General features: G+C 28.8%; 1 protein-coding gene across 1 annotated transcript; it reads left to right on the top strand.

Annotated features, from left to right (window-relative positions):
- Positions 1-686: 686 nt before the first annotated feature.
- On the top strand, positions 687-1,187 carry LOC118030232 (uncharacterized). Its single transcript, XM_035034253.1, has one exon. The coding sequence runs from the start codon at positions 687-689 to the stop codon at positions 1,185-1,187; it is 501 nt and encodes a 166-aa protein (XP_034890144.1).
- The last annotated feature ends 12,664 nt before the right edge of the window (positions 1,188-13,851 follow it).

Genomic DNA, 13,851 nt, shown 5'->3' with positions numbered 1-13,851 from the left:
GGGGTTGTGTACTAATCATTTTTTCAAAAAGAGTCACTAGCCCCTGCAAATAAAAAACCAGTTCAGATGCATCGACTAGGGCTTGAAGGTCTATGCACATGGACTTTTCTGGTTAAGGATCCATGGCATTGGGTCACGGGCTCATTTACAATTTTATTTTTTAATATATTTAAGTTATATATAAATTTATAAATTAAAATACTAATTCAATTGAGTTTATAACTCAAAAATGCGAGTTCATAACTCAAAACTTAAAACGAACAACGAGTGAAGTCAAATCTTTAGAGTTTTTTTTTTTTTGGTTTTATGTATTTATCCCTTGATTTAAAAAAAAAAGAAAAGCAATTTCTCTATTTATTATCAAAGAATTTTTTTTTTTAATTAATATGGGTAAATAATACAGTGATTAGCTAATTAACCTGTACATCATTGTTTTTCTTTATAATATAACCGTGCTTGCAACCTCTTAATCATTTTTCATATATATATATATATATATAAAAGAAGTGAGTCAACTGTAAAACATCCAGCACCGGCTCCCTCGTATATCAAAGGTCAGCCTCATCTCTCTCAAAAAACCCCCTATAAGTACAGCACAAATCACCCCCCTCACCCACCCTCCAAGATTACTCTAAGTCATCAAAAGAACTCAAAACTGAAAATCAAAAGGCAAAGAAACTGCAAACATGGTCATAACATCACCACAACACGACTCCAGCTCTAGCTCATCACCAAAGAGGCTATCCCCAGGTTTCCTTGTCTCCATATCATGTCTCATGGCTCTTTGTGCCAAGCATGCAAGCCGTGTCTCAAGCAAGCTCAAAACAGCCAGCAAGCCAACCTACAAGAACAGCTGCAGCACCATCAACAAGAGCCCAAGACACTCTCCGAGATTGCCACTTGCAAGGCCAAAGCAGCTCTTGACACAAATAAGCAACAAGGCCATCACGTTGATGCATCGCCGGAGAAAGGGTGATCAGGAAAACGTTGATGTTCCTCTGGGTCCTGATGACTTTGGCGATGGTGGTGTCTGGCAGAAGGCTATCTTGATGGGTGATAAGTGTCAGCCATTGGATTTCTCAGGGGTAATTTATTATGATGGTAGCGGGAAGCAGCTTGACGAGGTTCCTCTAAAGTCCCCACGTGCGAGTCCCTTGCCTGCGTACTTGATTCGTGCACCAAAATAGAGGTGGTGGTTTATGTTTAGGTGACCGAGCTTGGAGAGTTAGGTAGGTCACAGCTGTTTGTTATTGGACAACTATTCCTATGTAGTTTATACAGGGAAGACACGTTACTGTTCTTTCGTTTTGGTTTTTGACCTTGTGTTTCTTCTTATGCTTGGGGAGTTCTGGTGTTGTGTGTGGTGAGATCTTATCTGGGAAAGCAACGAAGATCAGTCTGATACTTTGCCTGGAAAGGGTCAAAGTACATAGCACCAAATAGGTATATAAATACGAGTACAAATGTATGTTGAGATGGGAAGATCACTTTTTAATGTTTTAAACTGAATGAAAATTTTCTGTATGTCTTTTATTTTCTATATAGGACTAAATTGTTGGAATTTTTTTAAAATCATTGTTAATGAGTATTTTTTGAGGTTGAATAAAAATTGAGATATGTTTATTTTCTTATGTTAAAACTATGTTGGGATTTAATTTATAACATTAACTTTATAACATGAAACATTTACATGATTTAAATAAATTATGGATGAATAAAAAATTGATCTTAAAAAATCTTTAGCCAATATGTTTTTGAGAAACCTAAAATTGTCTAAAAGCTTATATCCCCTTATAGAAAATAAACAAAATTTTTTAGTTGTTTATTTATATATTTGTTTGATGGAAATAAGTTTTTTTTATGGAAAATAGTTATTTTGAAAAGTGAATTTCTAAAAAAAATAGATTATTTCTCGATGTTTGATAATATCAAGAAAAATAAATATAAAAAACATTTTATTTGTTAGTATATTATGAAAAATAAGCCGGAAGATTACTTATATAATGTTTTTAATTTTTTTTTAAGTTTATCAAAAGAATCAGACCCAATATAATAGGAAAAAAGTTGAAGGAGTATAATTAAAAAAATTTTAATTTTATAAATTATTTTAAATAAAACAAATAGCAATTAAAAGAATGAGAATCAAATCTGATAGATGAAAAGATTGAAGGAGGATGAAATTAAAAGTAATCTTATTTTATAAATTATTTCAAATAAATAAATATTAATTAAAATAATATTGATCAAATTTGAAGGAAAAAAAAAATTAAAAAGTTGCTTTGAAAATTTAGAGGGTCAGACATAGAAAATGAGGAGAAAACAAAGAAAAAGAAAAAAAAGATCATATGTGTCAAATAAAAAATAAATATGCCACTTAAAAAGGGAGGGGCTACCAAGAAGATTCTAACCACGTTAAAGGAACGCTGTCTTCAAACATCGCATTCAATTTTATGAACTGCCTTTTATTTTAAAATTATAATTTAGATTTATAAAAATATCAAATTATCTTTCAATCTACTTGATTATTACTTAAAAACAATATGAAAATATGAAAAAGTCCATGAACCACAATTTAACAAACTTTGATTTTAAGGGTAATTTAATCATTTCAATTTACTTTTTTTTGTTAAAGATTTAGAAAGTATTTTTTTGGAGTAAAGAGAAAGAAAAAACTTTCATTTGAAAAGACTTAAGTTTTTCCTTTAGTGAAAACCACTTTCTATTGACCAATTTTCCTAAAATTAAACATACATAGAAAATTTTAGAAAGTGTTTTTCGTGAAACAAAAGTCCATTTAGTTGAAATGTAGAAAGTTAAAAATTGGCTCATAAAACACTCATGCTTTTAGAAGAAAGAAGACTTAAGCAAAGTGAGCTTTAATCTTAAACTCATACTTGCATGTGCGGCTTGGCTCGTGCTCTGGCTTATCCTAGGTTTGAGTTTGCTATAAAATAATTTTTATGGGTCACAAAAGATTATTTTTTGCCATTTAAATTTGGGCTTAAGTTTGGTCCATTGAGAATTATTGTTTATAGCCCATTATCTTATCGAGTTTATGGAATGAATCTATGAGTTTATGGAATAAATCTAATCAACTTCTTCAGTTTTTAAATAGTTTTTTTCTATAAAAAATGCTGAAAAGAAGTGTTCTAAGTTTTTTTTTTTCCTGCATTATTTTGGATAGATTTTTATGTAGAATTAGACACTTTTATTCACCTAATTTTCTAGATTAACTCTTATAGTGTGACTTTTATGCTGAAAATATGATTATAAGTGAAGCCTTCCAAGTGATAGCAATTATTGTAAAATTATCACTATCTTGGAAAGAATCTAAGAATTACCTTAAGCATAAGAGTAAGAAAATAAAAGTTGAATACCTCATTTTAAAGCTAAAGGTACAAAAGGACAATAAGTTGTCAGAAAAAAGAATTAAATATTCTGGTATAACTCCTAAAGCAAACCTTGTAGAACAAGTGGTGAAAATCCACAATAAAAACTAAGAGGCGAAACTTGTTGAAATGAGGAACAATATTTCCAAATTAATGGAAAATAATTTATATGCAACAAGATAAGGCCCCTAGCCAAGGGTTGTAAAAATAGGGTTAAAAAAATAACCTAAGAGAAGAGAATGAATGTTGAAGATAATATTAATGAGGTTTATCACCTCAAAACCTCATTGATAAAGTTTTGAAAATGAACATGTCTGTTATTATTTCTGGAGTCAACCTAATAAAAAACTTGAGTAATGATGGGTTCACGCTAATGCAACAAAACATGTATACATCGATAAAATGATATTCTTTAGTTATAAGAAGTTGATTTTGAACACTTGCACATGTGGAATTCATCAAGCTCTAAGGTACTAGATGTTGGGAAGGACAACACCTCATGCCTTAGAGGTAGTTAATAGTGAAATTGAATCCATTATGAATAATCATACATGAAAGCTAGTGAATCTTCCACTTGAAAGTAAACAATTAGGCCATAAATGGATCTTAAAAAAGGATATAAGTTTATGGAACTATTGATAAATATAAAGCAAGACTTGTTATTAAATGATTCATCAATATGAATTTGTGAATTATTTTGACTTATATTTGCCTATGTCAAAAATAAATTTCATATAATAGTTTTTTTAGACATCATGGTTATTAACATATTTGAAATACATCAAATAGATGTAAAAATAACTTTCTTAAATGTGGTATTACACGAGCCAATGATCTAGTGAATTCACATCAAGAAAAACCACCATCAGAGCAATGAGGGAGCCATACGTACTACCCTAAATCAATAAGACATGGCTCACTTACCATGTTAGCAAATTTCTCTTCTTCTTTCCATTTAGTCCCTTAATTTCAGTCTATTTACTAATTTAATCTCCAAAACTAAATTATTGAGAGGAAAGGGAAAAATAAAAGATAAAAACATTATCCCTATCCCACAAACACTATCAATCTTTCACAACTTTATCATGCTATCCTGTTAAGAATTACTCCTTTGTTCTTCAGACAAAGAAATGTTTGTCTCTCCAAGAAATACCATTTCTTGTCTTTTGGGCTAGCCTTAATGATAGATGATATTATATATTTTTCAAAAGCATACTATTAAGCTTGTGTATTTCAAGCATTCATTTCAAACTCGACCACATCCTACCATGAAAATTCTAAGTCTAACAATAGCACACATCTAAAATAATGTTACTAATTCCAAAAAAAATTAGTATGGTGTTGCACTTTCTTATGCTTATGCATAAATTGTCAACTATAACACATGCATTCACCTAACATTCTTGCCAATAGTTATTTCCTGCCTATTCGTCTCCTCACAAAATGCTTACCTTATCCTACTTTCACGTCAATCACCTTTAAGTGCCAACCTTCTTCTTTAATGGAACAACAAGGTATAATAACCAATATTTCATCTTTTTTGATAACCTATAAATGAAAGCAATTTTTATCTATCATTACTTTACTTTGCAAGAGGTAAGCTCATATGATCAAGGTAAACATTCAAGCCTTTCATGTTTATTTAAGAGCACAAGTCTCCATAGAACACACAAATCTTCACTCTTTTTTTCACGTTATTTTTCTCTTATAATTTACTAATTTAAATATCAGATGGTCTCTTATTTTGATATGAGACTTGTTTTGTAAGGAATTTTGAGCCCAAGAACAAAACCCATATTCTAACCTTTACACTTTCAATCTAAGACGGGGTTGTAGAAAGCCCATATCCAATATGAAGTTTTAACAACTTCATCAATGCCAATATTTATGGGAACCTGAAAAACACCAAGTTTATTCTCATTTCATACTTATTACCATTATATATATATATATATATGATAACTTACGAACTATTAAACATAAACAAGTAACCAATCTCTAACTCCTTAAGAACTACAATGACTCTCATTAAATGAAAGTGCTCAACAATATTACTCTAGCTATATAATAATAGCTTTGCACTTTTCCATTCTCTAAACAAGAAACAAAATACCTAGTTCCGTTACATGTACCTCTAAGTGCTCGGAGATAGCTCTAGTTATATGAAGGAACATGGCAGAACAACATGTGAGCAAATAGGCACAAGAAAACTCATGTTGCAACCCTTCAAAGAAGCCGATCTTGCTATGAAGGGTGCTTCTCAGCAAGTCCTAGCCATTTAGCCCATACAAATATAAAATATCAATTTAGGCATAGGTCTAGTAAAAATATGGTTGTTTTGTTTGTATTCTAGAAGGCTACTTGAAAAAATAATTCAATAATAAAATTTCAAATTCTAGTTTTTGTTTGAAGGCTATATTTGATAAAATTCTATGTTTATTATACTTGTTATCTTTCTTTTATTATTATGTGCGCATCAATAATATAGTTATCTCTCACTTAGAGTATTAATGTATAATACATAAACTATTAGATTAATTTTTTTTTATAATAAAAAAAATTGTATTATTTATTTAATGTTATGTAAAATTCTATGGTTTTGCTCTCCAAAGAATTGTTTTTGGTCTTGATTTGAAAGTTCAACTTATCATTATTTGTATTGTTGACATATAATTGATGTTTGGACATAAGCTACCAACTTTGAAAGATTATAACAGACTAGGGGTGAGGAAAATAATTTTGGTCTTAATTTGAAAGTTCAACTATGATTGAACACTCTTTTGCCTTGTAATTTAGTCTTTCATGAAAAAACAAAGTTGGTGGAATTGTGCACCAAATAAAACAAAAAAATTAATAGTTATTAGACTTGACTTAAAATCTAACTTATATATACTTTTGGTCATTAGGTCATTATCCTCATGTTGTCAAATCAATTTATTTTTTTATTTTTTTAATAAAGGACTATAATAATGTTGTTTTGACTCTTTCTTTCCCTTATAAACAAATAATTGCCCTAATTAGATTTGGACTAAATTAGGTTAAATTGTGTAGGTTGATTGGGACAACATTTTATTTAGTTTAATTTTAAATATGGTCTAAGTTAGATCTTAGATTGCCAAGTTCTTAGATCAACCTATTGGGTCAGACTAAACTTGATGAACTAAAAAAAACTAAACGATACAAAGTTTATAAATATTTTAACCAATTATTTCTTTAGAATTTTTTGTTTTTTTTCAAAAGGTATGAAATCTATACAAATTTAATGATGATTTAATTGTTTGAGATTAGGTGATTCAACCGTACATGTTAGACCCGAGCTCAGGGTCTGACTTGGTTAAGGACTCGGGTTATCGAGTCAACTCATGAGCTAGTAGGCAATTTGATCCTAAAATGATATTTTTTTTGAATAAAAATTAAATAAAAATAAAACAATGTAAATTTTAGATAAAAAAAAAAAACAATTCTCATGAAGTTGATCTAGTCAGCCACTCTAGTTTGACTAAGTCAGTTTTTAAAATGATTCAATAACAAACTTGACTTGAATTAGGCTTTAAATCAATAAATTATTGGTTCAGCTTATCAAATTAGATCAAGTTTAACACTCGAGGTGTAGTTCATTAATTATAAACACTCCCTCTATCCTAAATTATTTGAATTTTAAGAGATTGCAATTAATTACATCAAGATGTAATATGTCATCAAATTAATTTTCACTACTACTACCCGAATAAGAGAGTGATTGAATTGAAAGTATAACTAGAGACATAACATAAAATAACATTAAAATAAAATAAATTATTTTTTTGAAAAGGAGCAATAATTTTGAAATACATCTCAAAATTGATAGAAGATCAAACTCTTTAAGACTAACAGAGTAAAATGAAATTTTATGCAAAGATGATATAGTTTCTAACGTTTGTTGTTTTTTTATTAGGATAAGCTACGCAAGTGATATATTCTTTTTTAATCAAATCAAAGATTTAAATCTCCCATTTATTAAAAAAAAATAAAAGAAAATTGTTATTGGGAGACCAAGGCCAGTAACGTCTTTCACTAGTTCATGGTCTTCGATCAACTCCATTCCAAGAAAAAGCCAAGAAGTCGACTCCCCTGGTCAAAGTATGCCCAAAAGATTGAAAGTCAAACTTATTGACTGACTACACTATTCAAAGTAAATAATAGGAAGAGCAGTTGAATTCAACCTTTAATTAATTTTCTGTTCCATAAACCAGCATTCCTTCTTGACCTCAAAGCCAAATCCATTTATGATATCATTCACTCATTTTCTAAAGACACCCAAACGAAGCAAAAGAATTTATTTAGTCTATTAAATAAATAACTTCTTAGAGAGGGAAATGAATAATTGAGAGAGATCTTATCTCATGAAAGGGAAATATATAAATGAGGGAGTTATGTATTCCAAATCTTAAAAATAAAATAAATCTATCGTGAAATTTGAAGTAATTGTCATTTGGTCATTATTTAAAAAAGTTCATTTAATATAAGAACTTAAGTTATTAACTCATGTTCTATCTTATTTAAAGATTAAATTTATGATTATTTGATAATTAAAATTATGATATTATATTAAAAAAAATCAATTCAATATAAAATCTTAAAACAATTATGAGAGGCTCCTAACATGAAATTTGAATTCATGATTGTTTGATTATTAATATTATGATATTTTATAAAAAAAATTAATTTAATTTAAAATTTTTAATTTTTAAGTTAAGTCCCTAAATATAATTTTATTATATTCACTAACAACTTGTTTGATCTTGTTTTTTTTGTTACTATGCATAAAAAAGTATTTTATTATTAACAAAAAAAGTGGTGCTTTTACTATGCACCACCTCATAAAACAATATTCATTGTAATAGTGTTTTGTATTTTTTTTTCCCCTTTGTTTTCTTTAGTTTTTTTTAATCTATGTTTTTTTTTTAAAAAAAAAATTAATCCTTCAACATTTTGTTTATTTGAAATTGAACATTATGATTTGTTCTAATTTAATTTCTAGATGGTTATCTTGATCTCATAACCTGATCTCATAAACTTAGGTTGACATAGGTCGTTTTATTGTGTCCTTTTTTATCATTCAACAATGAGTTGATTATGAATTGAGCTTTGTTACTTGTTCTAATTTGTTTTATTGTCTCATAAGTTGGGTCACAAGATTAGGAGGTTAAATCAGGTTGATCCAGGTCATTCTTTTAGTTTGGTTTCTATAGGGTTATCCCAATTTCATGAACTGGGTCATGGGTTTGGCGGGTTAACCCGAATTGAATTATATTGTTTTTCTTTGGTTCGCTTTTTTTCTTTGATTTATATTTCAATTTCATCCTTTAACATTAAATTTATTAGGAATTGGGGTTCATATATTTTTTTTTTTGTTATTTATGTGGTTATCATGGTTTTATAACCTAAGTCTTGGGTTTGATAAGTTAACTTTTATTGACTCAGATCTTTTTTATTTTTTTTAAATGAATTTTTCTTTTTCAATTTTATCATTTAACATTGGATTGATTGAAAATTAGGGTTCAAATTTTTTTTAATTTACTTTCTATGAAGTTATCATTGTCTCATGACCGGATTGTGGATTTGATAGGTAAACTCGGGTTAATCCAATATGTTGTTGTCTTAATTATTTTTTTAAAAAATGATGTCATATTGAATTTTTTTTAATCAAACTATGTTTTTACCGGTAATTTGAGTTGCTTTTGAATTCGCTAAGTTAATTAGGCCATATCAGGTCAACCTCACGTGATTTAAATTTTTTTTCTATAGAAAAATGTTAGCAAAGTTTGGGAACATTTTTTATGTTAAAAAAACTAATCCTACCCCAAGCATAACGCTAACCAATAATATAGTAAAATGTCTACAATCAGTAGTAGTTAAAAGTCCAATAAATGAGCTTATTGGTTATATTACTTAATAATAAAGCAGTACAAAACAAATTAGGAAATTATAAAAAAACTAAAATATGTGGCAAAAACATTGCGGACTCTTTAACATATTAGACTTTAACAATACCTCCTTCCAGTCTGTATCTTTTATTTTTCTCTTTCATTCTGATTTTTTTTTCCTGTTTTCTTCTTCTAGTCATGGCCTCTTTTAGTTCAGCCCTTAACAACTCCCACAACAAATCTCCATCCTCTTCCCTCATTTTCCTCTCTTTACGCAAAAACAAATATGAATATAAGGATAAGGAACTTGAAAATAAAAGAGTTTTTTTGAGAGAGGAACAAAGAGAAAAGACAACATAGCAACTGATGGTTGCTATTGATGTGAAGGAGTCAATAATGGTGTTTACTTCTTTCTTTCAATTTTGTTTTAATGTGGTTTTGAAGTTTTTTATTTTTTTTAATTTTTTTTTTGGTTTTTAGCTTATTTAGATATGCTTGGCTATTTAGGCTTCTAAGATTTTTTCTGTTTTATGGATTTTTTTATGTTTGATTTTTTTTTTATCATTGATTTTTTAGGGTTTGAGATTGAGTTTGAGAGTTGGGGTTTGGTTGATTTGGAAATTGATTTATCTAAGAGCTATAATTAACAAAAAAAAAAATTCTAGAAAACCACAAGGATTCATTATGGATCAAAAGTGCTTAGAGGTCATGATAAAGAAGAAAATGATGCAGTGGAAGTGCCTTTATGATATGAAGATGGAGATATTAATATCAGTTGCTTAACCTACTTGTTTTCAGAGCGAACATATAAAAGGAAAAAATGTTTTTTTTTTCTAAAATATTATATTTCTTTATTGTTTATTTTCCTTCAAAAAAGATATAATCTTTAAAGAGAATTCTAAATATTAAAGGTTTACTAGACACCTTCCTTGACATATTTGCTTAAAGCCTTTCATTTTCAGTCTAAGAACAAGTTATATAATATTTCATTGATGAAACTTAGAACTAGGTTTATATATGGAAGGCTTCAAGTGGGTTTTTAGGGGCAATGATAAAATGTGTGAATTGAAGTAGAGATCTTTATTTGTTTATTTATTTTGTAAAGGTTAGTAAGAAAGAAAGATTTCCTCACACACTTTTTGATATTCTTACACTCAATTTAATTTCACCTCACTTGTATTTTACACAATTCAATCGAGCTTTTCAGTCTAATAATCTTATTATGCTTTTACCTCACTATTCCCTTAGATTCTTAAAGGTAACTTAACAATTTATCAAATTATCAAACAAAACATCATAATAATTTTATAATAATAAAGATTCAAGAATCAAGAAATATACAAAACTAATCAAAACAAAAACTTGAGGACAAACTTATAAATAGCAATGTAAATTCATTCAGAATGTAATGATGAAAAAAAAAAAAATGAAATCAAAGCAATGAAGTTTTTATTAATGATTTAAAGAAAACTATCTAATTCCATAAGTCAAGATTCTACTTCAAGAATTTTCAAGAAAATAACTATATATATATATATATTATATATATATATATATATATATATATATATATATATATATAATATATATATAAAATGATCTACACTAGCCAAATTTTAATGAAACAAGGCAAGATAACTCGTTAGTACTTAATAATGTATTTTTATCAAGGTTTTATATCGTCGTATTGCACTTGAAGTATTAATAACTCCTTAACTAGAACATGTTTTATAATAAACAAGTTTGATAATATAAGATAGCTTTAATTTATGGTAAATGCTCATTTTAAATGTAGGCATATCTTACTATTCAAATGATTTATTGATGTAATTAACTATTGAAAGTGAAAGGACAAAGAAAAGGATAAGCTTAGAAAAGAGTGTTGATTCAATTCAAATGGGAACAATGTTCAGTCATTGGATCATATCTGGAGCTGTAGATCTTGAATTTCAGTTTGGTTTATATGGCTAGAAAGCTAAGACATAGGCCTAAAACATTCATGAGAGTCCAAGACTCAATTCAGCCATTTGAAAGTCCAAATCTTAGCATCAAAAGAGAAGACAATTTGTGTAACAACCCTGATTTTCTACATTCTTTTTCGCGATACGTTGGAAATTTTCAGGTAATTTTTTTTTTGATATACAGTTTCCACCAAAATTTTGGCAAAGTCTCCCCTATACTGGGAGGTCCTAAGTTATCGACATATACCATGTTTACACTTCTAATATTTCACATCTCCTTATAACTCAATTACGACCCAATCGTCCTGGGTCTCAACCCAACTTATTATCATCAACACAACACATCTTATTCAATAACATCAAGTAATGTAGTTCAAATGAAAGATTCAATTTCAACTATAAACATGCATGGTTAAATAGGTACATAGAGTTTCAACCATTAGATTAAAGGCATACATTCAAATTTACAGATTGATATTACATCTCAAGTTTTAGGAGATAAGTCTTTTAATTTACAAATAATTTACATGGTCAAAAGCAAAAGACAACTAAACTAGTATCACTCTTGACACGACCCTGATGGACCTGAAAATAGAAATTAACATGTACACATAATTATAAAAGATAGTAACAAGCAATAACAATGCAAGATAATAATCTCTACAGAATTTTTTTTTATATATAAAATTAGGCATAAACCTCTTTTACAACATATATTTTCCATCTATTACCAATATCCATCTAATATCCTATCTCATTTTCCAAGAATAATTCAATTTTGGAAATTTCAACACAACTCAATGGTTTGCGAACACCATCTCCTTATAAATCAATTCTCACTTAATACCAAGATATTCCTCTCTTGGTATCATTAGCTTATCTCATTCTTTTGGAATAACTAATCCATATATTCCCTTTCTGAATCTGTTGCTAAAAGGTAATCACTGAAACTAATAAATCTCATTAGTATCATTAGTCTTCTAATATTGGGCTAGACTAATCAATTACATTCACATGTCAATATCAATACAACCTATCAGTATCATTAACTATTCCTTCTTTAGAATGGTTAATCAAATCTTATTCATATCTGGCTTACCATCAAAATTGTCGATGTCAAGAACCCTTGACATCATTAGCCTCCTTACCTAGAGTAGCTAATCACACCAGAAATGGTTGTCGATACCAATGTGACCTATTGATATCATTAACTATTCTCGACCCGGAATAGTTAATCAATGCCATTTGATTCTTCCATTCGTGCTAAACCCCTTTCATTTTTTCTTATTAACATCATATGCATTGTAACCACGATTGCCAAGTATCATCTGCACACAATCTTAGTTATCGACACTACGGTCACTAAACATCCTTCACATAACTTTGGTCACCATCATCACAGTGCTAAGTATCAATTTATGCCCTTAGCCACCGTTATTATGGTGTTAAGTATCACTGTAATGTATCCTTAGCCACCAACACTGTCGCACGTCCCCCGCGCAGCTTTCGATGGTGATTTTTTCATTTGTTTTGTTGTTTTGCTTGATTGGTTCTTTGGAGTTGCCACCTAGTATTTTGGTCACTAGAAACCCTAACTAGTCTTTTAGAGATTCTAAGGCAAAGGACTGGTTGCGTAAAGGGAAGGTATTAGCACCCCTAGTACGCCCTACCTAAGGTAAGCTACTTGGTGTTTGTTTTGCTTTATAATTGCTATGGTATTGATGTTTTCTAATCCCATCAGTTTTTCCTAGGTTTGATTCAAACTAAATTTATTAAGATAGAAATCCAAGGAGATTCCATGTGCTTTAAAAGCTCATTTTTTCCTTAGTATTTCAAGAGTTTGCGACTCATAAATCGCAATGAAGATGGACAAAAATTTAGAAATCAAAGGAAATTCATGGTGCTTTAAAAGTCTTTTTTTTTTTTTTTTTGCCTTAGTGTTTCATACTCTCACGACTCGTAAACCGTAGAGTAAAAATAATTGAAATGTCCTTGATTATAATCAAGGCTTCTTTTAAGGATGTGTGTTTTATACTTTCACGGCTCGTAAACCATGGAGTAAAAAAATTGAAATGTCCTCAATTATAGTCAAGGCTTCTTTCAAGGATATGTGGTGACTTATTATTCCTAGAAAAATATTTTGGATATTAACCACTTGAGTTTCTTTATCCAAACATTAACAGTGAATAATAACAAATTATTCCCAATAATATTTTGGATATTCATCTCTTAAGGATTTCTTTATCCAAACATTAACGGTGAATAATAAATGAATTCCCACCAAAATAAGATTTTTATATTTTTTTGGAATATTGGCCAACACCCTTTGGAGTTTTACAAACATGTTGTAAAATCCATAAAGCAAGAAAATATTTTTTTTGTGTTTAAGAAATACATGCTAAAACACATTTTCTTTTAAACTTCAAATATTTATATTTTTTTTAAAGAGAAAATTCAAAATATGTTAGGGTATTGGCCGTATGCAACACACAAAAACATTTTTTTATATTTTTTTGTAAAAAAAAAAAACACAAGCATCACAGTTAATTTCAATTAAAGACAAGAAACCATGTGAATATATTCTCAAAGTTTGAA

Source organism: Populus alba, chromosome 12, assembly GCF_005239225.2.
Source record: "Populus alba chromosome 12, ASM523922v2, whole genome shotgun sequence".
In the NCBI taxonomy this organism is placed as follows: Eukaryota; Viridiplantae; Streptophyta; class Magnoliopsida; order Malpighiales; family Salicaceae; genus Populus; species Populus alba.
This window is presented reverse-complemented; position numbering and strand designations above follow the sequence as displayed.